Source organism: Hippoglossus stenolepis, chromosome 1 (assembly GCF_022539355.2).
Source record: "Hippoglossus stenolepis isolate QCI-W04-F060 chromosome 1, HSTE1.2, whole genome shotgun sequence".
In the NCBI taxonomy this organism is placed as follows: domain Eukaryota; kingdom Metazoa; phylum Chordata; class Actinopteri; order Pleuronectiformes; family Pleuronectidae; genus Hippoglossus; species Hippoglossus stenolepis.
In genome coordinates, this window is record NC_061483.1 from 28,086,275 (window position 1) to 28,112,374 (window position 26,100).

Below are 26,100 nucleotides of genomic sequence, written 5' to 3' on the forward strand. Positions count from 1 at the left end.
CGTCATACACTTTTCTGTCCACTGGGTGTGCATGCGTCTCACTCAGAAACGTCTATTCCTCCAAAGCAATGCTTCTCAAATATCCTTTCATTGTGATGTGTAATTTTAAGGCAACCCTTCAAGCATTGTCTCAAGATGTTATTCAGGTTACATACTACTATGGCCTCTTTTTCTCCAGCCGGTCAGTGATTCCAGTGCAGCACTTAGCTTTTACTCCATCTGACACGAGTTGCTTTGGCCAGCTCTGGTTTCTTTGTCTCTCTGTGTTGACAGCAGTTGTAAGTCGGCCTTTCTGTGTTGCTCTATTTACAGTGACAGATCTTTCTGCTGCTTGTTTTGACACTCTGTATCCCTGATTGCTCTACACCTGGAAAAGTCAGACGGCGTGTTGCGTTATTTTGACAACCAGCAACCGTGAGCTGTCAACACCAGTATCACCAGCATCATTGAATATTCAGTGTAATGGAAATGTTTACTAGTTGTTTCTTACAATGCGATCGATTAAAAAAAGTTAATATAAGGTTGTTAGTGTAAATGTTACAACCGTTGTTTATGTGACAAAATGTGAAGGGGAAAGTTGGAAGAAATCATTCAAGAGTTGTCTGCATGTTTGTTTTATTGGTAGCTGCTATAAATCAGTTTATGAATCGATACAAGTAACTGGCGGTGTTTGTGTTGGCTCTACGGACGCTCTTTAATCTTCTTACCAATGATGCATATGTAAATTACACAACCAAACATTTGATTCATGTCAGTAGCATAGCAACAGGGTCCTCTCCAACTCAGCTGTCTATCAGTGTCAGATTATTTACATTATTATCAGCATGCAACTATGACACATTCATAGAGTTCTTATGTACACAACCTAAAAGTCATGTTTTCATGTTAAGTTTTCCTTTTCCTTTTTTTCAAAGCTAAAAAGTAATTAGGACAAGTCATCACAATGTCCTCTGAAGATAGAGAGAGCATGCGTGTGTGTGTGTGTGTGTGTGTGTGTGTGTGTGTACGTGCAGCACCTCAAAAGATAAACAGAGTTTTGAAATTGGCACACTTGGGGAAAAACATTAATTTTCTCTCAATTTGTTTGTTTCTTTTAAGGATTGTTTTACTCCCAGTGCTGTTTCTTCTGTCCTTTGGGTCTCAGCAGTTTTCTAAATACTTAAGCGATTGAGACAGCAAGAAAAAAAAAAACATAAAATAACAGTGAGCGAAAAAAATAAGAGATGCAACTGCATATATCCCTGATGTCTCATTTAAAAGCCAACAGAGAGGGTACAAAACGATCTGGATAAAAGCATTGTCCTCTCTCCTTCCTTGACTTTCATCTTGCTAATAAGCTGTGAATCTCATCTCATCTTCAGAGGTTTCTCTCTTTCATAATAACATGAGGGGTGGTGGATGCAATGGTGATTGAGATGCAGACCTTGGTTTCACCAGTAATTGCATTGAGGGGGAACGTTGTGTTGATCAGCATTTAATAGACTTTATTAAGACTACTTCTCAGAGCAAGAAAAGAGATTATTACTTGAGGAAGGGACACAGCACTTATAAATATAGAGGGGGGGCTTCACAGTAATATGGTTTTAAATTGCTTTGACCAATTGAATATTAATTGTGAAATAATTGATTACCGGATTTCTATTAACTTTTAACACTTTGCAATTGTACAGGCTTTTGTCAAAAAGAGTAGAGCCTTGATTAAGTTGATCCTGGACCACATATTACACAGAATGAAATTGCATAGAACTTACATAGAATGAAATTGCATTTAATTGATTTAAAATTAAATATCCAAACCACTGGATTGCTTTATGTTGTCATACCTTTGATAGTAAGTTCACTTATGGCACTGTGAAGAAAGGCACTAACGCTTAATCACGCTTTTTTGCAGAGGATTGAAATAAATATATTGTTTTTCCCCATTTCTCTCCTTTTCCTTTTGAAGTCCTAGAATAGATATGAACTTTAAATATATGTCTTTGCTCAAGTGTTCTGGCTTTAAATCCTGCTTATACCCCCCCAAAATATGAAATGTCATTGTAATCAGCTTTTGATGGCTAAAAAGCCAGAATTTCTATACTTTTGAATGGAAATTCATTTTCAGCACCTGCCTTAGCTGCAGGAGATTTGACATTTGGCTTTGACATTTTTGATACAGCCCCATCACCATTTCCTTTCCATTTTTTGCTACCAAATTGCTTCATAATTAAATGGTCTTTAAGTCTTAAAAGATTCCATTAAAAAAAAACTGTGGTTTAGACAAATAATAGTTTTTAAACTTCAATTGGATTTCTGTATAAAAGCTGCAGTTGAACTGTCAAGTTTTATTCAGGAATGTCGATAAAATCGATTTTTGTGACACAACAAAACAACAAAGGTACAACAGTTGCTACACACTTGATGTCTTTGTGCTGAAATGTCTGACTGTGCTTCATATATGTCCTGCCATGATGGTGCTTCTCTAATGCAGTTATAGTTATCACCAATGTAAGGGCAGAGGTTATCTGTTGTTGAAAGACTTATGCCAATCAGATCACACCAAAGACTCCATATCTGCTTCCAGCAGCCACAGCAGGTGATAGGGGAGATAGGGATAGATAGGGACTTCCAAATCAGGTGGTATCAGGTTTTCATGAAAGCTCTTGATGGCACAAATAGATAAAATCGTGACTTTTCTTTCCAGCACAGCTTAAACAAAAATTGCTGCACTCTACTTCGTCAAGATCTGAGCTTCATTTACACTAACTCTCCTTCCTCATTCACCACCATCTTCTATTGATCTACAGGTGGAAACGCTAAACTGCGCTACCAGATCACTTCTGGGAACACAGGAGGGGTATTTGATGTGGAACCAGAAGTGGGCACTATCTTTATCGCCCAGACTCTAGACTATGAACAGAACAAAAGGTAGGAACACACCCCAGGGAAGAATCCTTTCAACCACCAGTGAAATGCTTGTCAAAGGATTTTATCTCAAATACGTGATGTTATTTATTCCCTGTTGGGTTTTTTTTAGCTTTAAAGTTCACTTCTTAACCTTTAAATCATACCGAAGTAGTTTAAGTGATTGAGAACAAACAAGTAAGTCCATTTGGATCTCTTTGTGTGACTCTTTGTGTGACTGCTCCTGACAAAGCGGAAACTTTTGCTCAGGTACAAGCTTCACGTGCTGGCCTCAGATGGGAAGTGGGAAGATTACACCACGGTGACGGTAAACGTGGTCAACAAGAATGACGAGGCGCCAGTGTTCACCGTTAACGAATACTACGGAAGCGTAACGGAGGAGCTGGATGGTTCACCAGTGTTTGTGTTACAGGTACCGTCCAGTTATTGTTCACCTGTACATTTGATCTTTGGAGTTTTTATTACTTGCAATTGACCATTTCCTAAAGTATCACCCATCAGCCCAACAGAACAAAATGCAAGTTAAATCTAAACTTGCTTTTAGGACAATCTACATTTCAATACAATTCTGTGTCTACATTTTTAGGTCTTCTACTGTACTTGGATCATCAACTTATGAAGCTGTTGCACAATATTTAACTTTAGCCGTTATCTGTTGCACAATATTATGAATGAATTAACTATATCAACTAACTAACTAATAGTGCGCATCTAAATTTGTTGACTAGCTGTTCAGGCTGTGACCTGAAGCTGATCCATACCCTTTTGCTAGAATAGATTCCGTTGCGACTGAGGTTTGTTTTTGCCAGAAATCGGTGTACAATTTTAAAAGTGTGCATTTTGTTGAATGTGTCTTAATTAGAAAGAAAAAACACTTCAAAATGTACAGGCTTTATTGAGTTGTAGTTGTATAATTAATGACTTCATGTATTTTTGCCTTTGGTCAGCATCCTTTCTTTCATACACTGAGCCTCTTTAAAAGGCAGCAGAAATGTAATCGAGTGAGAGTTCACCATTATTTAGCCCTTTCCTTTTTTCTGTTTGCATTTCATTTTAAACATTGATTTTAGTCTTTACCCAGCAATTACTGTGCAGCCATGGCCAGATACGGTCTATTTCTAGATCATTTGGGCGTTGACCCTGAAGCTGTATCTTCTATAAATTATCATTCTGATAAATAAAACATTTAAATTTGTGTAAATTGTCACACTTGTTCAGCCCCGCTCTAGCTCAATAACACATGTTTTTCTCACCATCATTAAGCCGTTCTATGGGACTGAATACACTTTGGTTCGAAAGTGATTCATTGTAAGCCCGGTGCTCTCCTCCCTCCCTTCACATGTAAGAGCACATTTCTTCCCCCTTTTAAAGGAACTAATTTTGGCTCTACATCACACTGCAATTACCGCGCTAAATTGAAACATCTTGCTCAGGGTGTAATTGCTGCTTATGTTCAGAGGATGAGTGAGACGTGGTAGACAGAAGAAGAGAGGCAGAGGAGGTGTGGGCTGGGGCACAGCAGGTTGGATCTTGGCCAGATTTACCTACTGCAGGTTTAATAACTGCACAGAGCAGTTGTGAAGTGTGTCCAGTTGAGACATCACGCCAAGTCAGCAGCAATTCAATTATTAAATAGTGTTGAAAAAATGCCAGTGATTACACTCTCATCTCCCTCTCTCTGTCTCACTGCGCCGTCGATGTTGTAGGTAACGGCGTCTGACCCAGATAAGGATGCCGACCCAGAGGCCCTGCGTTACTCTCTCCACGGCCAGGGTGCAGAGAGCGAATTCATAATTGATGAGGTCACAGGCAAAATCTACGCCCAGAGGACTCTGAACCGCGAGGAGCGCGCTGTGTGGCGATTTGTCGTCCTGGCCACCGATGAAGGTGGCGAAGGTCTGACGGGCTTCACTGATGTCATCATTAACGTTTGGGATATCAATGACAATGCGCCTGTCTTCACCTGCGCCCCCAGCTGCCAAGGAGATGTGGCAGAGAACTCGGTAGTAGGGACGTCGGTGATGGAAATGACAGCCACCGACCTGGACGACTCCGCTGTGGGACAGAATGCCGTGCTCTCTTACAGGATTGTGGGTAGTCTAGATGGCACTAACATTGAGGTGGGAGGAGGAGTGCCGACTTTCTCAGAAATGTTTACCATAAACCCCACCACAGGAACAATCTCTGTCGCCATGGGTGGTCTGGACAGAGAGCAGGTTGAGTCCTACCTCCTGGTCGTGGAGGCCAGAGATGGTGGAGGGATGACTGGTACTGGAACTGCTACCATTCAGATCAAGGATGTGAACGACCATGCTCCACGGTTCACGGATCACTCCTGCTTAGCAAGGATCTCAGAGAATGCAGACCCCAATGCAGAGGTGGGTATAGGCCTCACTGTTGAGGCACCATTTTAGTGGGTTATACTAAAGACACTGTTTTGTGTCATGAATTTGAAATGGCCTGTGCAAATGTAAATTCACCATTTGGTGGATAGAGATAAAGCTCAGTATCTCCGACAATGACTGCACACAAGAGAGGACGGAACCGAGGGAGAAGTCAGCAGCCTGCCTCAAACCTAAGCTTACTGGTATAAACAGGTGTAGAAGCTCATATTTAGAGCATAGTGTCTTTGATTTTGAGGGTAGTTCATGTGATTACATAGTTTGAGAGTATTTTACTCCATTTAAAAGAATATTAAGAAGAAATACAAAGGTATCTGCTGTAATTGGAAAACCAGTAAAGGCACCTTTTCCATAGCGGAGCATGAGGCATATATCATGTCCTGACCTTGAAGAACATTTGCACATTTATTTGGTATCTCTTGCTCAGTATCGTACACTATAACTTCCTATTTTAGTCCTTGTAAGATATAGGCTCCCTCCCAACAGCACAGGACACTACCTGCTCAGGACATAGTGGTAGATAGCCCAAGTGAACTAACTACTGGTGTAGAAATTCATCATTCAACATCTGTCAAGCTGCAGTGACCTAGATATTTTGATGAAAAATATGGGCTTGTTTCACAAAGATAGAGTTTGACCAGAGCATAGATCAAACTAATATTCAGATTTGAACAAATTCATCCGTTTAAAGGACAGAAAGTTTAAAGGACACATTTGTATGTTTTCCTATTGCTACTTAACCAATGTAGCGTATATGTCAGCGTTCAAGGTTCAGCAGGGCACGTTCCAAGAGCCATCTCTGCTTCTACTTCTGTCACATCCGAGTTTCTACTAAAGGTTGCATTGACTATAAGCCCCAGCCTTTTTCTTGTCACTTTCCAATAGAGTTACACCATATGACTCTTTTAAGGGCCATTCGAGTACTAGAATTGTTCAATATATATATCTGAATATTGACATAATATCAGTTGTCAGTAACAACAGTAACACATTGCGTGTACCCTTTGGAGCTCTGCCAAGCTGCTTCCGTCAAAAAACATTTTGCCAACTTTCCAGAAGCCAGCACCCCCAATGGGATAGAACCGTCAAACTTTATTCACATGCTCTTCCTGTTTGTTCTAAGGTATTGGACCTCGCTGCAGAGGACAGAGATACTGGAGAGAATGCCCAGCTCACTTTCAGTGTTGTGTCTGGAGACCAAGAGCAGAAGTTCTACATGGTCAGTCACAAGCAGGAGCAGCGTGGCACCCTGCGGCTGAAGAAACGTCTGGACTATGAACGCCACAGCGAGCAGAGGTTCAACCTCACCCTGAAGGTACAGGAAATGGAAGCAATTCCAAATAGACATGCTTGCATTATTGAAGATTATTATTATTCAGCTTCTGTATTGTTGGAAACACTCACATACAGCATGTTCCTGGAACATTTTGTGAATTATTGTAACTGATAGAAAAAGGAAACAGCAGAGGTTTTGAGAATTTTCCTAAATTCGTGATCTTAAAGTTTTTTGTCTTTGCTCTAAAACTTTTGAATCAGCCTGTCATGCCTTCCATCAGAAGCTAAGACAAATAATTTCAAGGTTAAGAGACCTCTGTGAAGCCATTCAAACACCTGGTATCTTATATCGGTTGCAGACAGCAACTTTAAAGGTTTTCAAGGCAACCTTTATATATTAGCTGTAGTGGTAAATCTTATTATCATTATTTATCCGAAAGGTCCAGTGTGTAAGATTTAGGTCAAAGGGATCTATTGACAGAAATTTATTATAAAATAATTCTAGTGATGTTTTTACGGGTGTGTTTCATCTAAATTATACAAATTGTTGTTTTATTTACCTTAGAATGGGCCACTTTAACTCCAACTTTAACTAAATACCTTTTCTGTCTAATCACAGTTACTGCAGTGTGCATTGGCCATCGTTACAGCCAATAAGCTGAGCTGCAGTCTTTCCAATGTACTTTACATGTAGTCTTGATCTTGTCTATACAACACTTGAATACAATTTGAGACCTAATGTGGTTGATGTTTCAGGTTGAAGACCTGGACTTTTCCAGCCTTCTTCACTGTGTGGTGGAGGTAGAGGACTACAATGACCATGCTCCTGTCTTCATTCCACACTTCCTCTCTCTCGCCCCGCTACCTGAGGACATCTCTGTGGGAACTAGTGTGGCACGTTTGGTTGCCAGTGACTCTGATTCAGGCCAGAACCGTGACATCACCTACAGCCTATCAGAGGACTCCGATCCTGAGGGGCTGTTCACCATTGACCAGTCGGGTGTGCTCTCTGTGGCCCAGCCTCTGGATCGGGAGAGTATACCCCAGCATCACTTGATTGTCATAGCAACCGATCATGGGGTTCCACGTTTATCAGGCAGTGCAACAGTACAGCTGCCTCTGTTGGATGTGAATGATAATGGACCAGAGTTTGAGGCGGCATACTCCCCAATGGTATTTGAGAATGTGGCGGGACCACAGGTAAGCTGTACTGGGTTTGATCTCATGTAACATGTGCCATACTGATTTGATGCAATGAGTTACTAAAAAGGAAGGAAGTTGGGAAGAAGCTAAGGATAATCTTTGTTCACTGGTGGTTCAGATGAAAAAATCCAACCCGAGTAAGCAATAATGCCTTATGCTCTCCCTCCTTGTTTAGGTAGTGAGGTTGAACCAAACATCGACCCTCCTGCGAGCTGTAGACCAGGACTCTCCAGAGAATGGCCCCCCCTTTCACTTCGCCATCCCCCCTGAGTATCGCCACAACAATGACTTCTACCTCCAAGACAACCTGAACGGCACTGCCACACTAACAGCTCTGCGGATGTTTGACCGTGAACGCCAGAAAGAATTCCTCATTCCTATTATAATGAGTGACAGCGGCCGTCCAGCCAAAACTGTGACCACCACCCTGACAGTGACGATCGGAGACCAGAATGATCATGCGCATGTGGCAGGGGAGAAAAAGATTTTCATCAATAGTCACCGAGGTGAGAAGGTCGTCTACATCTTTAGGATGTATCCAACTGATATTTAACATTTTCAAGCACAGTTAGATTTTTGCTATCGAGGGTAATTTTCTCTGTAGGTGAAACATCATACTGGCAGCAATTTACAGTAATTCCTAATCAGTGTGCAGTCATTCCAACCGACACACACGTAGATACACACACACACACACACACCTTTTTATTGTGTTATTCACCTCTGCCTCAACCCACCCATCGTCACCACATTAGTATTGTCTGCATGATCGGTGTTCAGTCACAATGACTCTCATAATGCTATGCTAAGGGTCACACTGTAGCTCAGCTGGATGCAGTTAAACACTGCTAAATTATTTTCTACTCTTCTGTTTAGTTTTCACATTTGGTACAGGATACCAAACAGACCACATAAACGAGTATCACAGGCTAGAATACAGTGAATCTCATCATTTGATGCGGACTATATTGGATTCTAAACACACGGTTTCGTCAGTAAAGGTGTTAGAATTGTTATTCACCATCAACTTTAGAAGATGGACACGTATTTGCATCCTTTCTCAGCAAATAAAAAGAAGAGCTGTTACTTGTATGCTGTTTGTCACAATATGTAGTGCGGAAAAAATAGTAGCATCATCATTTCCATTGCTGTGTAACTTTTTTCCTCCAAAGTTTCTGGCAAAGGCAAACAACAGGTTAAAACTCAGCATGTCATGGTCTGCCTTTACATTTTGAAGGGTACCCTCAGAGTAATTCCCACATGGCTCAGAGTGTGAGGAGCTGGAGGGAGAGAACAGCAGTTCCTTCCACATGATTAGAATCATTGTGCATTCAAAGAGCGTTTCTGTTATGCATTTCCCTCTCCCTGTGCCAATCACCTGCAATGTCACTTCTTAGTTCAGCTGAAAGGGAATGGCAAATCAGCCTCAAATCTGCATAGTTCGTTCCAAACACATGGACACATAGGCAACGCATGCAGAAAGGCAACACATATTCCCTCACCAAACGTTTTACTGAGGAAATGGAGGCCAGTGTAGACTAACACGTTTTCTCTTAAACCTCTCCAGGGTGTTCAGTGTCAATCACATACAAACAAATCTAAATGCTGTTGGCCATTTAACCTGGTTATCTCATTAAGTGATGTGTCTTCTGTCATAAGGTCGTATGCCAACCACAGTGCTTGGTAAGGTCTACTCTCCTGACCCGGATGACTGGGACAACAAGACCTACGTCTTTGAAGGACATGTGCCAAGGTAAATAATGTCATGTGATAAGTGTGTACGCTTTTTAGTAGGGTTTCACCTTTGGATTGTATATGTCATTTTTCAGTTGTTTGTGCGAGAGTGTTTCTGTTTTGTGTAAAAGCTTTTCATTTGAATGTGTTATTTCACCAAAGTCCAAGAATGGGTTTGGTTTAATTCATGTATATGCATGATAATTCAGAATAATGTCCCTGACGGCGCCTCATAAAATAGTGTGACTCTCCATGAACCATTAAAGCTGGGTACTTCACATTTAAGACCTATGACACAAGAAAAAGAAAACTGCCCTATGGAGCATTTGTAAAAGAAAATGCAACATTTCTATCCGACTAAAACAGACATCCAGGCCATCTGCACATACAGATGGAATGAAACTGTGTCATAAACAAATTCAAGGGAGCAATTGAGTGCAGGAGATGTCTGATATTCAATATAGTTAAGTCATATAGACCATAAGCCTGCACATGTATTTCTATAAAACTAATTGCAACATTGTAGAAGTTTATCGTACTCTTGTATTTTGCACTTATGAAAGCTCATACTTTAGGATTTACAAATACAACCCTTACAATCTCAGATCTATACAGGTTATTTTCAAATTTGGTACAAATTATTAGTTTGACTTCAGGATTAATAGATCAGATTTGTAGACAGTGATGTATATGGTAACATAATGACGGGCTCTAGTCCTTTGGATAAGCAAACTGGTATTGAGCACTTTTGCAAGTTGAACCAGCTCTGAACCAGCACCAGGTTCCAGTGGAAAAGGGGTAAAGGATGAGCTGATTAGAACTTCGGGAGCTACATTCTGTACAACCAACCCGAATACACTTTGCTTTCAAACCAGGAGCCATGTTGTGTTTTCCAGATAATATTGCGGCATATTGTGTCATGTGACAAAACCTCTCAGGTTGGCCCGATTTTTCTTTTGTTCTTTTTTTTTTAACACAGCTAATAATCAAGCTTCTCAGACTAAATTTAAACTGTCGCCTTTTTGCAGCTATTAGCCAACTTTTTTTGTTGGCTCCTAATTTTTATTTTATACATCGCTTATACTATATATCAACACTTATTTTACTTAATGTTTTTGTTTTCGTTTTGATGATTGCTTGCCCGATTTTTTGTAACTCATGAATCAACTTCGCCTCCCAGATTTATGGATTAAGCTGCTGCAGTAGAGTTTCTTTCCGATCTTTATTCAAGAGCGTGCTCTTTCATTTCACAACATTACTTCTTCATAACACACAGCGTCCCTTACAGACAGTTGTGTATCACATTATCCACCCTGGATCCTATTTTATTTCATTGGTTCTATTGCTTTCTTCAAATTAATTGGTAAAGTCAGATTTGCAACATGGGAGCCTTGGTGTTTATTGCCTACCTATTGTTGGTTTTCCACTTGACAGCTAACCAGGTTGCAGAGTTCTCTTTCACTGTATTCACAGGCAACTCAATCTGCTCTGCCACCGGGTCATTCTACATTAATGCATTCATGAGAACACAGGGAGTGAGATTCTATGTAATCTGTCCAAGATGTGACATTTCTGAGAAGTGATGGGCTCTGTAGGAACGGTAGATACAGAACATTCATGTTCCATAATTTATGTTCAACACAGTCAGTTAAACCAACTCAAAGAAATCAGGAGCAGAGATGTGGATCTTAATCTTCAGTAAAGCTAATGGAATAATATGTGTTACACATTGTAAGGAATGTCTTATCCTTTATGCATGTCTGACCTCACCAGCTGTGGTTTTTCAAAGTTTCATTACTCATAGAAGTTACTTTATAACATGATATTCTACATTTCCTATTCATAAACACTTAAATGTGGATAGCATAGAAGTTAGATAGTTTGTCTGTCAATGGTTTTAACATCATTTTGTGCCCCACAAATCCATAATTACGTAAAATCAAGGCTAACCGTCTTATTATATAAGACTACATAAGACTCTTAACCGTCTTATATAATAAGCCTTGAATAATATTGTTAATCTGTTGTAAGTATGATTATTGAGTATTCTTCTTTTTATTATTAATATTATATAGGTTTCATTGTATTATACTACTATGGTCAAAAGCATTCAAGGTCAAAAAATAGATTTGATTTAACTAGAAAGTTTGAAAATCATCATCATTAGTTTCCCAATGAGCAAAGAATCGATGTAATTAGAAATTATATTTGAATGTTAAACAAATGATGGTAAGCAGCCAATCAGAAATGCCAAACAAAAAGCATTCTTTTGAAACTTCATCTCAAACAAGAGGAAAACAAGAGCAGCATTCCAAGAAAAAAGTCTTATGCTACTGGAAAAAAACTGATAATCTATTTTAGCTTTCAAATGAAAATAGGTGAAATCAATTCAAAGTATGAACCCTACGCTTAGTGGTTCTCTGCCTGAGGCTGTCAAGTCCAGGTGGTTACTGAACTGGACGACATGTGGCAAACCTGCTTAATCCCTGCTCCACTGTGCTGTGGGGAAAGCAAGAGGAAGCAGCCTGGTCCTCTCCAGCGCTGGATAACACTGTGTATAGTTGACCCATACGCTGCCCCAGCCAGAGGTGCGGACAGTAGCCTGGGCCTTGTTGTCGCACTGGATTTCAAACAGGATGCTCTTGTATTCAGTTATGTCTTGCTCAAAGGCTGCACCACACAGAGGGGGACATCTAGGTTTAGGTGGGTTCTGAAGCAGATCTCCAGGTTGTCCTTAACGATCCTCAGGTGATCCGTGTGAAAGAGGATGTAGACTTGGTAAGAGCCTCAGACACCCATAAATATAACTAGCAAATTGTTAATACAGATTTTTAGACTCTTGGATTTTCTCTATAGGGGCCTATTTCTCATATATCATGCAATAGTAACTTTTTAATTTACTTTAATTTAACAGGATCTTGGATGGAGTTTGGTCTGGCATTGTTTGGTGTTATTCCAATCAAAAGATTTAAAGATGTTTGATAAGACTCTAACATGTTTTATAAAGCTTCAAAAGAGTTGTAGTTGTGTAAAGTATACTGTCTCAGTTGTATTATTATATATATTATGTCTTATTTTCTGGCTCAGCTTGTTAAATGGGAGAGGTCTGGTTTTAGAAAGTACAAATTCATAATTTATATTCATGTTAGACGGTGACTACGTGATTGCCCATTGTCATACCTGCTATTCTATTAGTTGGAAATGTCCATTAGTCATTTCACAAAAATCCAAAGCGTGAGAGCAGACGTCTAGAATTTTTGTGAGTGTACAGAAGCAGCCTGAGCTTGAGGAGATGGAGCCACAGGACATTTGTGCAGCGACAGTTTGTCTGAGCGTAGACAAACAGTTTTGAGCAGGAGCAGGGCAGATTTGCACTTGAGCAGGGACTATTTCAATGAGAGAGCAACACGATCTAATGTGAAATCAAGAAGTATTGCCCTCAAAATTAAAGACCATGCTCTTGAATCAGGACAGGAAAGAAATGTCTTTTAAATCAGCCAGATAATCTATATTGTGTTCTTCATTTCTCTTACATCTGTTTACCATCCTCCTTTTCTCCACTACCTAACCATTCTGTCATTTGTTGTGTCTGTTGTTATACCCCCCCGGCTAATAATCAATTTCCTTATTCTTTCTCTTTCTGTCCTCATAGTTCCTTTTTTAGTTTTTCAAAAGGCTGTCCTTGAGGTTTCTCAATGCTAAAAGTCTTAATTTGGATGTATATTTTTTCAATTACACACACACATACACACACACACACACACATGTCCCAGAAAACACACACAGTGACACTCCAGCACCACAACACCTTGTCCTTCATCTTCCAAACTGAGCTAAATTCCCAATGACACATTTTTGTTCTGTCTCTGTCATGGTCGAGGTTCAGCCCCGTGGAGGACTGGGTGTAATATACAGCATTAACATTTCATGACATCCCCCTCTCTCTCTCTCTGAAGGTTTTCAAACCTAAGCTGAGCTCAGAGCACATTGTCTTTATGCCTACTGTCCTGGCTTCTCACAAAACGGATCCTGTCATAGTTTGTTCTGGTCTGCTTTATATATTTTCATTTCACTGAATCAAATCAAGCACAACAGTTTTGTGTGCACTTCAGCTGCTCAATTCTGGGTGCTTCGGATCAAGAGGTTGTATTGTAGGAGGTTGTAACTACCACATTGCACAGCACAGATTGAGCATTTGTATTTCGACTTTGTACATTCATTTATCATAAATCATATTAACTTTTTACTGGAGTAGAAGTGGTCATTAATGTAAGTAGTTGACATAAATGTCAATAAAACATGCTTCAGTAGATTGCAAAGTATTAAATGGAAAAGTATTGGTAGTCTTACTAGACATGTAAAATAGTATTTTAGTGATGTGAAACCTGGAATAAAGTGCTAGACCTATAAGGCATAATCTACACACCATAACATGTGCTGTAAAATGTGTTAATGTGGCCCTTGTGTCTCCAAGTGGTTTATTATTTGATTTGCCAAGGTTCTTGGATTTCCTCTCTAATTAAACTTGAATGAGCTCATTTAATGTACAAGGGGAGCATGTAGACAAGAACCAAGTGAAATTGCTTCCTCACGTGTCTTTGTGCCTATTAGTCGGTCTCATTTTTCCCCTTGCCTCTCTCAGCCTAATGTATCGTCTCTGCTCACTTTCTGTTATTGTCCCAGAGGGGAATTGGTTAACAGCAGAAAACAGAGTAAACACTAAGACACAGAGGGAAATGCAGAGTCAAACACATGGCCGAGGGGGATGAAAACATATTTCCACATAAATCCGTCTGGCAAAAGGACAGGAAAGGCTATGGAGCCTTTATATCACACAGCCCACAGACATTATATTTGCTATGCATAGCTTGAACAATATGATGTTTAGGACAATTGATAATTGTATTTTCATAAATTATACATATTTAGGTATAAAGGTAAGAACATTATACCTCATGTTCTCCAGAAAACCCAGTTCATAAGTAACATAATGACTCTCAGAGCTATATAATACAGTCTACACCATGGATTGGTGGGTAGGGACATTGGGACTATTTATTGGAAGGGGTTGCTGCATATATAAATGATGTCATTTGGAGCCTGCACAGTAGTGATCGTGGTTTGTGCCACACGAGCGCTCAACCAATCATTAGTCAGTCTCAGCTGTCAATAAAGATATTTCACCCCATTTTAATAGCATCAAATAACTATTTAAAAAACAAAACTTACCAAATGAATGTAATGTGTACCCTTAACTTGACTTAAGGGTACACGTGGCAGATACACATAGCATGGCCTATGGATAACAGTCTCTAACTGAAAGGAGCAAACCAAAGTGCATAAAGTCTGGTTAACATTGGCCCTATACACTTTCACCACCACCTCCTACTGAGTGTTTCTTCCCACTTAGATGGTTACCATGCCACAATGTGACGGTCAAACAACTGAAAGTACCGGTCTCTCTAGACTTACTGACAACTGATAATGGCCTAATGACAAATCACTACAATACAAGGGGTCAGCCCTGTAGATTCAGCAGCTTGTCCCTCTCAGGCTCCAAACCATTAGAAAACAGTGCAGGCTGGACCTTGCAGCAGTGTTTGCATTGTTCTCTTGGATCCCGGACGCGTTGAGATCGCTGTAGCCCGGAGGCACATGATGCAGTAACTTCCCTGATGGCAACCGCCAGAAGCCTTGAGTCCTGCTTGTTCTTTGTGAATACTTGTGAAAGGTTTCTATGCTTAGAAGGGGATGCAGTGGTGTTTCTGTGGGCTGATCTGGTTGGCTGTCTGAACATGTCCATTAATTTTGTTGATTCATGAGGATGAGATAATTAATTTACTCATCCTGTAGAAGGCTCAGTTTATGCGAATTAGAAGAAAGGCATTAAACCTATTGTCATCTAAATATTCTTCTTTTTGTACTGATGTGGTTGTCTTTGTGTTTGTTTTTTCCTTCAGTTACTTTATCCTGAACAAGCGAACAGGTTTCTTGATCATCAAGGAGAATGCCCCACCCGGCACCTATCAGTTCCAGGTCCGCGTGTCCGATGGAATTTGGCCCGATGCTGTCTCCACTGTCACTGTGCATGTGAGGGAGCTGCGAGACGAGGCCATCTACAACTCGGGATCCCTCCGACTGGCAGGTAAGGCTGACCCACAAACCTACGCAGACACACCAACACAAACACCTGTCTCTGTTGAAAAATGGTCTGTGATGTCCCACGTGGATGTCTTTCCTGTTATCTCTGCGGGTGTCCACTGACTCCTGGTTGATGACCTTGCCTGAGCCCGGTCATTGCTGTGTCAGGTTTTGGTTCTGCTCTCACAGCCGATGTGTTTATCTCTCTGTTGTATCCTTGCTCTTTCACAAGTGTAAGGTCCCTCGCATCTGTCGAGTGTGATGTCATACACTACTCCAGTTTGTGGATGTTTGCGTTTTATCATATGACTGATGTGTGTAGTTGACATAGTTGACATGAGAACACCCCCCATCCTATGACAACAACCTCAAGATGTTGAGTTGGGATTTTTGGTCCAATGACCAAACACTTTTTACTGCCACAAATCCACTCGTCAATGGAGCTGGGGATTGGCACATTGGGGCAGCGTCAGGAGTAAGCAGATGTCGCACTGCACTGCCGTAGTGAAGAGTAAGCTCAATCTAAGGCCAACACTCCCACTTTACTGATCAATCTTTTTGTCAATACTCCACTAAGGTCATGAGATTTGGGACGTGACCAAAAGAACACGATAAAGCTTGAGAGCCTTTGCAAATTAGCTGGGCAAAGCCTTGGAAATAGGATAAGGATATATCAGGGAGGAGATGGAAGTTGAGTCACAGCTCCTTCGCTTTGAAAGGAGTCGGTTGACTTGGTTAGGGCATCTGATCAGGATGCCTCCTTGGTGCCTTCCATTACATATTTTTCCAAGTATGTCCAACTGGCAGGAGGCCCTGGGGAAGACTTAGAACAGGCTGGAGACAGTATATATTAAATCTGGCTGGTAGCACCTTGTAATCCCCAAAGAGGGGCTGAAAAATGTTGGTGGCGACATCTGGACTGGACTTTGCTTGACCTGCTGCGCCTGCGACTCGATCCTTGATACGTAGCAGAAATGGATTGACGTCCCATTCACCACATTTTTCTTTATGTCAGGTTTATTTACAATATTCTAACATTAGCATAATTCCGTTGTTGAATGGATGCAGTGAAATGCATGTATTGTATCTATGCAGAATGCTACAAAGGACAATTAAGTCAAAGTTCTGAACATTACACAGGGATGAAATCAATTAATTGGGCGCTGAGCTTTGTTCTTGTAAAGATTGACGCCCTTAATCTTCCAGTCTACTCCCACCTCTGCAAAAATACTAACAAACCAAAAAAAACCTATGACCTTGACTTGTACTTTGTTGTTTAGCTTTGGCCAGTTGTTTACCACTCCTTTGTAGCAGCTTTGTTTTGACATTCATGCCAACATGCTTGACCCCCGCTGCTTTTGGCCTTCAAAGCGCACTTCATCCAGCTTGCAGCTGTGGCACAGCACAGCCTCTCTGTCTGCTGTCATTTTGATTAATGTCCAGTGACATTTACTATTGCAGGAGCAGGTAGGGCCTATAACAATACCCGTTTGTGATTAGATGATAAAAATCAGCTTTGCTTAAAAATTAAAACTGCTCAGTGCTGAGCTTAGTGCTGCTGATAAGGGAGTGTTGGAGAACATGGTCATTATTTGCAGACTTGTCTCCAGTCATAGAAAATGAATGATCACTGATTACTGTTTGCTTTGGTTGTGAGCAGTGTTTCAAAGGACTGTCTCAGTTAAAGATGTTTCCTTTGCAAAAAAAGAAATTAGACCCATTATTAATCGTTCTTCCTTGACTTATTGGCTCTCAGCTGTCGCCCGTGCACTCACAGAAAAGCCTGTTTCCATTACTTATGCTGGCAAAATAATTAGTCGAGAGGTTTTGCTCAACCAGCACATTATCCGCACATGCTGAGCAGCATTCATCATTACCTGATGTACAGCGCATCGGCTGTCTCCTCAGAATTAAATTCACTTTAGAGAAATGGGACATGGCTGAAGGATTTTTATGATTTCAGAGATATTGAAATAGAAGCAGAGCGGGAGGCCAGAGGGTGCACTCCAAAGAACGCTTGGGAATAGAGTGAGAGAAAGAAAGAGAGGATGTAAAGGAAGAGCTAAGTATATAAAAGATTTGCTTGTCGTTCTGGAAAAAGGGCTGATGTGAATGAATGTGCACCAAGCCAAGGGATGGCACAGCGGAGAACAGCTGGTGCTCCCATTCCAATATTTGTGTAATGACTCACTGCACCAAATGCAGACTAGCAACGGTCACTTTACAATGAACAATAGAAATCACCATGAAATAATTGCTCAGTTAAATAGGTCTCAGTTTTGTTGTTTTTTGCAATTCAAACATGTATTTTCTGTCCATTTAAGTTAGAATGATAAGTTTAGGTCTGTTTACAACTTATGCCTGCGGGGTGGTCACTTCATGGAGGATTTTTAAATGGCTCCACTGTCTTCAAAGGTCTGTTTGCTGCGGAGTGTATTGATTTGAAAGGCCCTGGTTGTAACAGAGGGACTTAAATTGAGAGCTGGAGCGCCGGTATCAGAAAATTGCTGTGAATACCGTGTCAAAATCACGCTATTAACCCAAAGCTCTGCAATGAGCAAACTCCCAAAAAGTGTAAGTTTGAGGTTACAAAACAAAATGTAATGTCAAGGATTAATGACTTTGAGATCATCCTGTGGTGTGGGCAAGCTACCAAAACAGCAGTGTGTGTGTGCGGAGGATATGTAACAGAAGCCATTTCCAGGATTTTATTTTTCCATGTGGAGCTTTGGAGTAAACAGTCTCATTGATTCTCAGTCTCGGGGATTATGAAAATATTCTACTTATAGCATTACTTACACCCTCCTTGACATTCTAAATCCCATTTCAAGAACAAATGTGGAATGCAATAAGAATACACAAAGAAAACACTAGTTACATCTGCCTTCCTGAGATTAAGGCTCAGGACAAGAAGTCCTTGAAATTTCCACGTGAACTAGCGTAGAGTGAAATTCAAAGTGCTGAGGGGGAAGGCACAATCAGATGCACATGATGAGCACATACACTGCATACAGTAGGCTGAGGCAGCTTGTTTTTTATGATTGAGGTGGAACAACTTGTGCCGTGTAGCAGAAACTACAAAGCTGAGACACTACTCACATAATTTTCCGTCTCTCTTGTTAGATTTGTCTGCGCTCTGAGAGATGTGTTACAACGGGATCAATACGCAGAAATTGGAAAAGTTTAATTTAGTTTTCAAATGCAGGGATTATATCTGAGCATCCTGGGACTTTAATGACAAATTGCCAGATTTCAAGCAAGTATTTCCTGCTGAAGACAATGCTGTTGGTGATAAAGATCCACAAGCTACTCTAAGTAGAGGTTCCAGAAGTGGATTACCTGGGAAAAAGAGCCAGTCTATTCTACTGATGTACACAGGCTACAACAAAGTGGTATTTCCAGTTCATTTGGTGCCAGAGATCCTAGGCCAGGATATCCAGGAGGGAAAGTAAGGAGTGCCTGTATTCTACAAACACATGTTCAAGAACAACATCTGTAATCTGGGGATCAGGAATTATTGCAAGAAAACAAAAGCCATGCAATGTGTCTGGGAGTAAGGACAACGGGAGAAGGATCTTTATTTATCCAGATATCATGTCTGCCTGGAGGAAGTGCAAACAGTTTGCTATGGTGAAAAATAAATGACAGGTTTATGGGCTCCATAATGTGATTCCAATCGTCTGAACCAGATCACAGTATTTTCACAATAGTGTGGAAGTAAACGGAGAAGAACCCATGAAATAAACCATTTATTCTCAATCACTGCATAGATTGCTTCTGAGTGATTAAAGAAAAAAATATTTTAAGTAAATCTCCTCTGCAGTTATTTACTCCTTTGGTTTTTAATTGAAAGTGCATCTCATCTTGAGAGGTTATTTGATACATGTTAAATGTTTTAAGAGATGGATACATGAATGATGTATAGTCCATATACATACACTCCCCTGACTCTCTCTTACAGTGTTTGGCTGATCAAAACAGTTTACAAATTATTCCAATGTAATGCAGTTGTACAAGACTTTTCTATTATTGTGTGCCTTACATTTGAATGGCAGGCACATTCTCAGTTTTAGATAGGGTGAGATGTGGCTAATAACAGCCTTAATCAGACTGGCATTTCCCCTTTGTTGTGTTTTCTTCTCTTTTTTGTGGGAAGATTCATTCTAGGACTACTGGTACTTGCTGGTTTGCAAAAGACCCTTAATCTTGAAGGCTGTATAAATCCAGTGAAGCATAAAAAGGATACTGTCCTTTTCCGAAAGAGAAAATACTTCTCTTGCAATATCACAAGAGGCACATTTAACTGAAAAGGAACAGAAAAAGCTTGAAAACAGATTGGATAGGACACGTGTATTTTTCATCATTTAATAGTAAAACTGAAGATGTGGCAGTACTAATACATAAAAATGTACATCTTCTTATTAATCACCTTGACGCTGACTGAAATGGTTGCAATGTGTTAATTCATGGCTTTTTGTATGGGGACAAAATTACTTATGACGCGCAAGCGGCTCTTGATATTGATGCATCCATCTTTGTCCTTTAATGATGGTCTGTGCTGACTGAAACTGTGTAATGGGAAAAGCCCTGGTTTAATAGAACTAACAGGAATCCCAGACAACGAGACTTGAAGGAAATGATGGAGGAGGTTGGTCGTGTAGATGTATGGAACTAAATGTATCCCTATTATAAAGATTGCATGTTTTTTATAATCCACACAACACATATTCTAGAATTTGATTCATTTGTTATGTATGTACAGACCTTGTGGGGAAAAAGCAATAGTGCTAATATCTATATGAAAAAAATATAATGGAGATATCTATTATTAATACCAATAAAGCTGTTTTTATTATCTAGCAAAAACTGAACCTTTGCAATTGCAGAAATAAATGACATTGGGAAAACAGATCCATCAAACTTAATGGAAACAATGAAAGCCTATGCATGGTATGAATGCATCCTACTGTGCTGCTTGATAAAATAAAGTCATTTAAAGAACAGAAAGACCTGAAATAAAAGATTTGAGTTAAAGCTGCTATATCGGACCCTACGTGATTCTTTGATTGATTGATCTGCATTTAACATATTGAAATAAATGAAATACAAAACATTCCCTATTTCTACAGAAGCCTTAGAGATATGAATATAGAAATAAATCAGGTCACTGCGTGACTAATTCATTAATTATAATAAACCTAGCAAAGCAATCTCTTAACTGAAACATAAAAAATGTAAATATGTATATAGCCTATATGTCCTTTGATATCACAAATTATTTTAAAGATTACATTTTTTCACTATTTCAATCTTTAATAGTTTTTTACTTGCTTAACTTAAGGTAAGTGAAAATGCAGCTGAAATGATATAACTTTGAAAGTAAACTATTTCTTTCTTAATAAATGGAAGGCTTGTTGTATTTGAAGTATATAAGGCATTTAAATCAGTATTAACAAAAATGTTCCACCATTCCTTTCAGATGGGAAACTACCTAAATCACTGCAGTTGGTCTCTGTCAAGGTAATATGAAGATAACAGGAAGACTCAGAGATCCCTTTATCATATAGAGAAAATATCTTGGTAAGACATCTTAAATCAGAGTTGCCGATGTGACCACTGACCTGACAATTTGTCTCATAGGGCTTTAAAGAAATATACATACACTCCACATTCAGCCCGACCATATGTATATGTTGTGCTCCTGACATGTTCTGTTGGTGTCTGGTGGTAAACAAAAACTCCATGAAATGTCCACATAAAACTACCTACAAGCATTTACGTTACACAATGAAGCGAGAAGGGCTTTATAGACTGTGCCTGTCAAGAGATTGGTCTTTAACAGGAGATGCGATGCTGGAAGCGTAACACGAATGATTCTCTGTCTCTTGTTACTGCCTTTTCTGCCCTCTGAGGTATGTGCTTTTAGGAATCAATACACAGAAATAAAGGGAAAAAAATATATATTTTAGTTTTCTACTGCAGGGGTTATGTTTGAGAAACCTTTGACTTTGTTCTCCTGACTTACTGATCTGGGATATTCAACATAGCTCCTCTACCCAGAGGTACTGCCACTGTGGATGCCCACGAATGTCCCACATCCACTTTCAGCACTGGATTATGACTGTGACCAGTGATTATGTTCCTTAAGAATCAAAGGGGCCGCCCTCTGATTGTACACATTAAAGCCAGTTCATTGGCGATGAGAAGTTCCACTCACCCTGTGAAAACTAGGGAAGGAGCTGATAGTAGTAGAAAGTAGCCTGATGATGGCAGCAGGTTTTCTCTGCTGGAGCCGTGGGGTTTGAATGATTTGGGTATTTGCAGAATAGAGTAGTTGTAATTTAATCGGAGCTATTAGCTGTCATAGTTAAATTGTAAATAGTTTGTATTTATATTGAGCTTTCTTTGACAACTCAAAGCGCTTTACAGTTAGTTCTGTGTTTCAGATCTAAAACTTCATGAAAGGGGCACTATGAAGTCAGGGGCACATTTTTTTTTTATGAATTTAAAATACAAACACATTTTGCAATTTTCGGTAACCCAATGTGACAAATGCTAAATTGCTCATTTTGTCTGACCAATTCCAAAGATTTTCAGTTTACAATGAACCTGAAAAAAGCATCACATCATCTGAGGACCTGAGAAGATCTAAAGTCTTATCTAGTGTTAGGGTAAATAATAAATAGAGTTAATCATTTTCTTCTCACATGTTAATAGTTTCTTTCACCCTCAGCAGCCAATTAAAATCGGCAGAATCAGTTGTTGTTTTGCTCGAAGGAGATTACACTGACCCCGGCCTTCTCACCTGATTCAGGGTCATGATGTAAGAAAGTCAGATAAACAAGTTTGTATAATTTAGTGCAAATAATGACCCTACTTTTTTCCCTCCCTTTTTCTACTATAAGAGCCAAATAGTCATTTGTAGGCATGTTTGGCCTTGGTACACCTACACTCAACTGAGTGTCATTAGTTTAATTGTTCTGATTTAAAAATAGCTTTTAAGATATTACTTATTTGATATTAATATTTGTTTTTTCTCTACCTTTACATAATCTACTGATTGCGTCTAAAGAAGTAAAAGCAGAAATGTGTTTAAAAGGAGATCTTCATGGGAAGTGGCAGCAGAAAGAAAAGATATTCTCAGTTGTCCACAATGCACCAACTGTGTATCAGTCATGCTCAGGCAGAAACGCGATAAGTTACACAAAGACCATGATGGTTGTGTCGTGTGTCTCCATAGTTTGCATCAGTCTCGTCATCACTGAACCACTACACAGGCTGGATAAATAGGCCTTTTTTGTGCTATTTGTTTGAAATCACAAGCCTATAGGCAGGTGCGCGCCTGTGCTGTACCGCCTCGACGCCCGACTCTGATGAAGCCTCTGGGAAGGAGAAAGCAGTGGTGAAATGTGAAGTTGGATCAAAGCCAGGTGCAAAGGCTGCCACTATGTGTTAGGAGTTACTACCCTCTAACCCCAGCCCCCATCCCTGCTGAAGGTCTCTCTGTCTGCCAGTGTCCTTGTTTCTCCCGCTGGACTGACTGATGGGAGCTGACATTAGCCTCGATCCCTCACGCTGTATCTACAGAGCCTGCTCCGAGCCCCCTGTCTTGTCTCTTAATGCCAGGACTGTCTCCCTGTACACGCTCACAAACCTTATCACCCCGGTCACCCCTTTTTATGTAGGAGTAGGTGTGTGTTTGTTCTCGTATTTCTATCTCTGGGAATCAGTTTGTTGAATTTGTGACAAAGTGTAGTTTCTGGCAGTCCTTGGAATTGATCTTCATCTTAAAGGGTACACATACATGACTATAGCAATTATTTTTCTTTAGTCCATTGGCGAAGTGTCCACAAACCAATGCCACGTTTCATGACTGTAACGAACATGACTATAACTTTGGGAGATGCATACTTGATCTGAGTAACTGATGCTGCTGAAGCCTCATTTTATTTTATTCTGCAGATTACCATCTAATTAGTCCAATTAAATGCATTTGAACAAATCAGACCCAATCAAGCTCAACCCCAACACATGAATTGACTTTGACTCGTTCGGCTTAAGCTGTGTCGCAGGACTACAAGTTTTGTACTACAACAGATTTGTTCTTAAGTTGTGTGTATGGGTTATCTAGTACATTTTGCCGGATTCACCAGTTTTCTCGAAATTTGAATTTTCTGGTGGGTGCAAACACAATCAAACACAAGTCTTGTGGTCTAGAAATGTTGTAGGTCATTTCATAAATTTGAAGCTATCATGAACACAAAGTCTAAATAAACATACACCTCATAATAAATAAAGAAAAGTCATTATAACTTTGCAATTCAAATTCAAATATAATTAAAAATTACTTAATATACCTGCTAAATGCTGTTGTGCTTCTTCTTTATGTCAGTGACAGTGCGGCCCACATGTGACACAGCATTAACCGTTTTAGTCGGTTTGTTAATTCCTCTGCTGACGTACAAACAAATATTAGAGACATTTGGGTTGGATAAGAGTAGATAAGAAGGGTAGAGAAGAAAATGTCCTTGCATGAAGCCCAATGTACACAATGACAATGACATGTGCTGCAACCAAAAATGATTTCACACTCATGGTTTGACACTTGCTCTGCCTCTCTGTCTCGGTGATGTCGGGAATATTTGACATTGGATCATATTCTCACAGGCTGCGGTTTAAAATCTGCATTCAGTGCGCTTGTAGAACACAGTATATAACAGGCAGGACTGTCAACACACCAAAGTTAGGCACATCATTACAAACAGCTGAATAAAGGATGAAAAGCGCCTTCCATCTTGCTTTCCTCCCACTCTTATTCTTTTCTCTTGACGTGTTGAAGAGCATTGGCTGCGACTTAGTGAGTGCTGTACAAATGTGCCTGTGTGACTAAACCCAAGTGCAACCTTGTTTTATACACACTATACATCCCTCTGATGTCCCTGTGTGTCAGTAGTAAGAGCAATCTATAAGAGGAATCTGATCTGTCACGTTTTTCATCATAAATAATATGGCCGTATTTTAAAAGCAACTACACATCCAAGTGAAAACTATTCATCATTTTTTCCCCAGCAGAATGTAATGGCTATGTACGTCCATCATAAAAATGATGGACGTATAACTCATTATCTAAAAAAATCCTGCAGTGAAGGAGTGTGGAAGGGGGTGGCCAATGTCCACCACTTTGAACAAGACTGTAATATCTCAACTGCTATTGGACATGCATACGCAGAGGATGAATGTCTGGTTTTGGTGATCTCCTGGATTTTCCTCTTGCCTCATCATGAAAGTGTTGAATGTTACAATATGTCCACGGTGCCTTTAGAGCATGAAGACCACAGAGTTTGGCGATTCCCTGACTGTTCTGCCCTGCCTAGCACCACCAGCAGTTCAAAGTTGTCTTTGTGTTACTTGTTCTATGCAATATCTCTACATCTACACGGAGGATTGGCAAGTTCATTCTCTCCACAACATGTAGCATCAGGTTTGGAGTGAAATGGCTCAGCAAAAATGTGATGAAATACAATAAAACTTGGAATTAATTCATGAGCAATTTATTATCAATGACAAAATAATTGCTTCTGTATTGGTCATATGGTTTTTAAAAAGTATACTGAAAGTATGTGTCACTTTAGCTTTCTTTTAGTCTCTCTCAGGTGTGGCTTTCATTTAAGAAAAAAAAAAACATTTTTAAATCTGCCAAAATCGAGTAAAATTGTGAAGCTGATTGGGAAACTTAATGTTTTGTGTGTTTTGGTTGATGCTGTCCTTTAATTCTCAACACTGAAGCTAGTAGATTAGAAAATACCAATGCATCATGCCATACCCGCTATTATGACGATTATTATTCCAGCGGGAGTTACGCATGACATCTTTCATTTAGACACACAGGCTCATCTCTCACTCGTCTCTCCTTCTGATAGCTGCACACACACACACACACACACACACACACACACACACACACACACACACACACACACACACACACACACACACACACACACACACACACACACACACACACTTTAGTTCTCTCTCTTCCTGGGTTATTTCCCTTGGACAAATTTAAACCAACCTTTCCTCAGGAACATCCGTCAAACCTATGGTTCCTTTAGTCTTGCTGTTTCAAAAGTTTACTCTTTATGGTTTTTGTTGCTGTCTCTAGTGCTGGTCGACTAGCGACAGAGAACAAGTTTGTTATTATTATGGTTGTCCATATAATACTCAGATAGTCTGTGTGTGACATAGAGCTCAACTAAGCACCTGACCAGGAGCCCATGTCTCTATGAGGGTACAACAGAATCAATCTGCTTAGAATTCTTGTAACCTGAGCAAAGCTTTTAACTGATGGGTCTTGGCCTCATCTCAGCCCTGATGACACATGAGAACTGTTTTGAAATGGTGTCCTTGTTCATATGGACATAACCGTGAAAACATACAT

General features: G+C 39.9%; 1 protein-coding gene across 1 annotated transcript in view; it reads left to right on the forward strand.

Moving 5' to 3' along the window:
- Positions 1 to 26,100, forward strand: part of si:ch211-186j3.6 (neural-cadherin) — a 286,707-nt gene that overhangs the window by 151,945 nt on the left and 108,662 nt on the right. Inside the window, 8 exon segments of the mRNA XM_035162307.2 lie at positions 2,787 to 2,907; positions 3,154 to 3,316; positions 4,611 to 5,282; positions 6,430 to 6,621; positions 7,338 to 7,781; positions 7,960 to 8,290; positions 9,444 to 9,537; positions 15,479 to 15,663. Coding sequence (XP_035018198.2) covers positions 2,787 to 2,907; positions 3,154 to 3,316; positions 4,611 to 5,282; positions 6,430 to 6,621; positions 7,338 to 7,781; positions 7,960 to 8,290; positions 9,444 to 9,537; positions 15,479 to 15,663 — 2,202 coding nt within the window.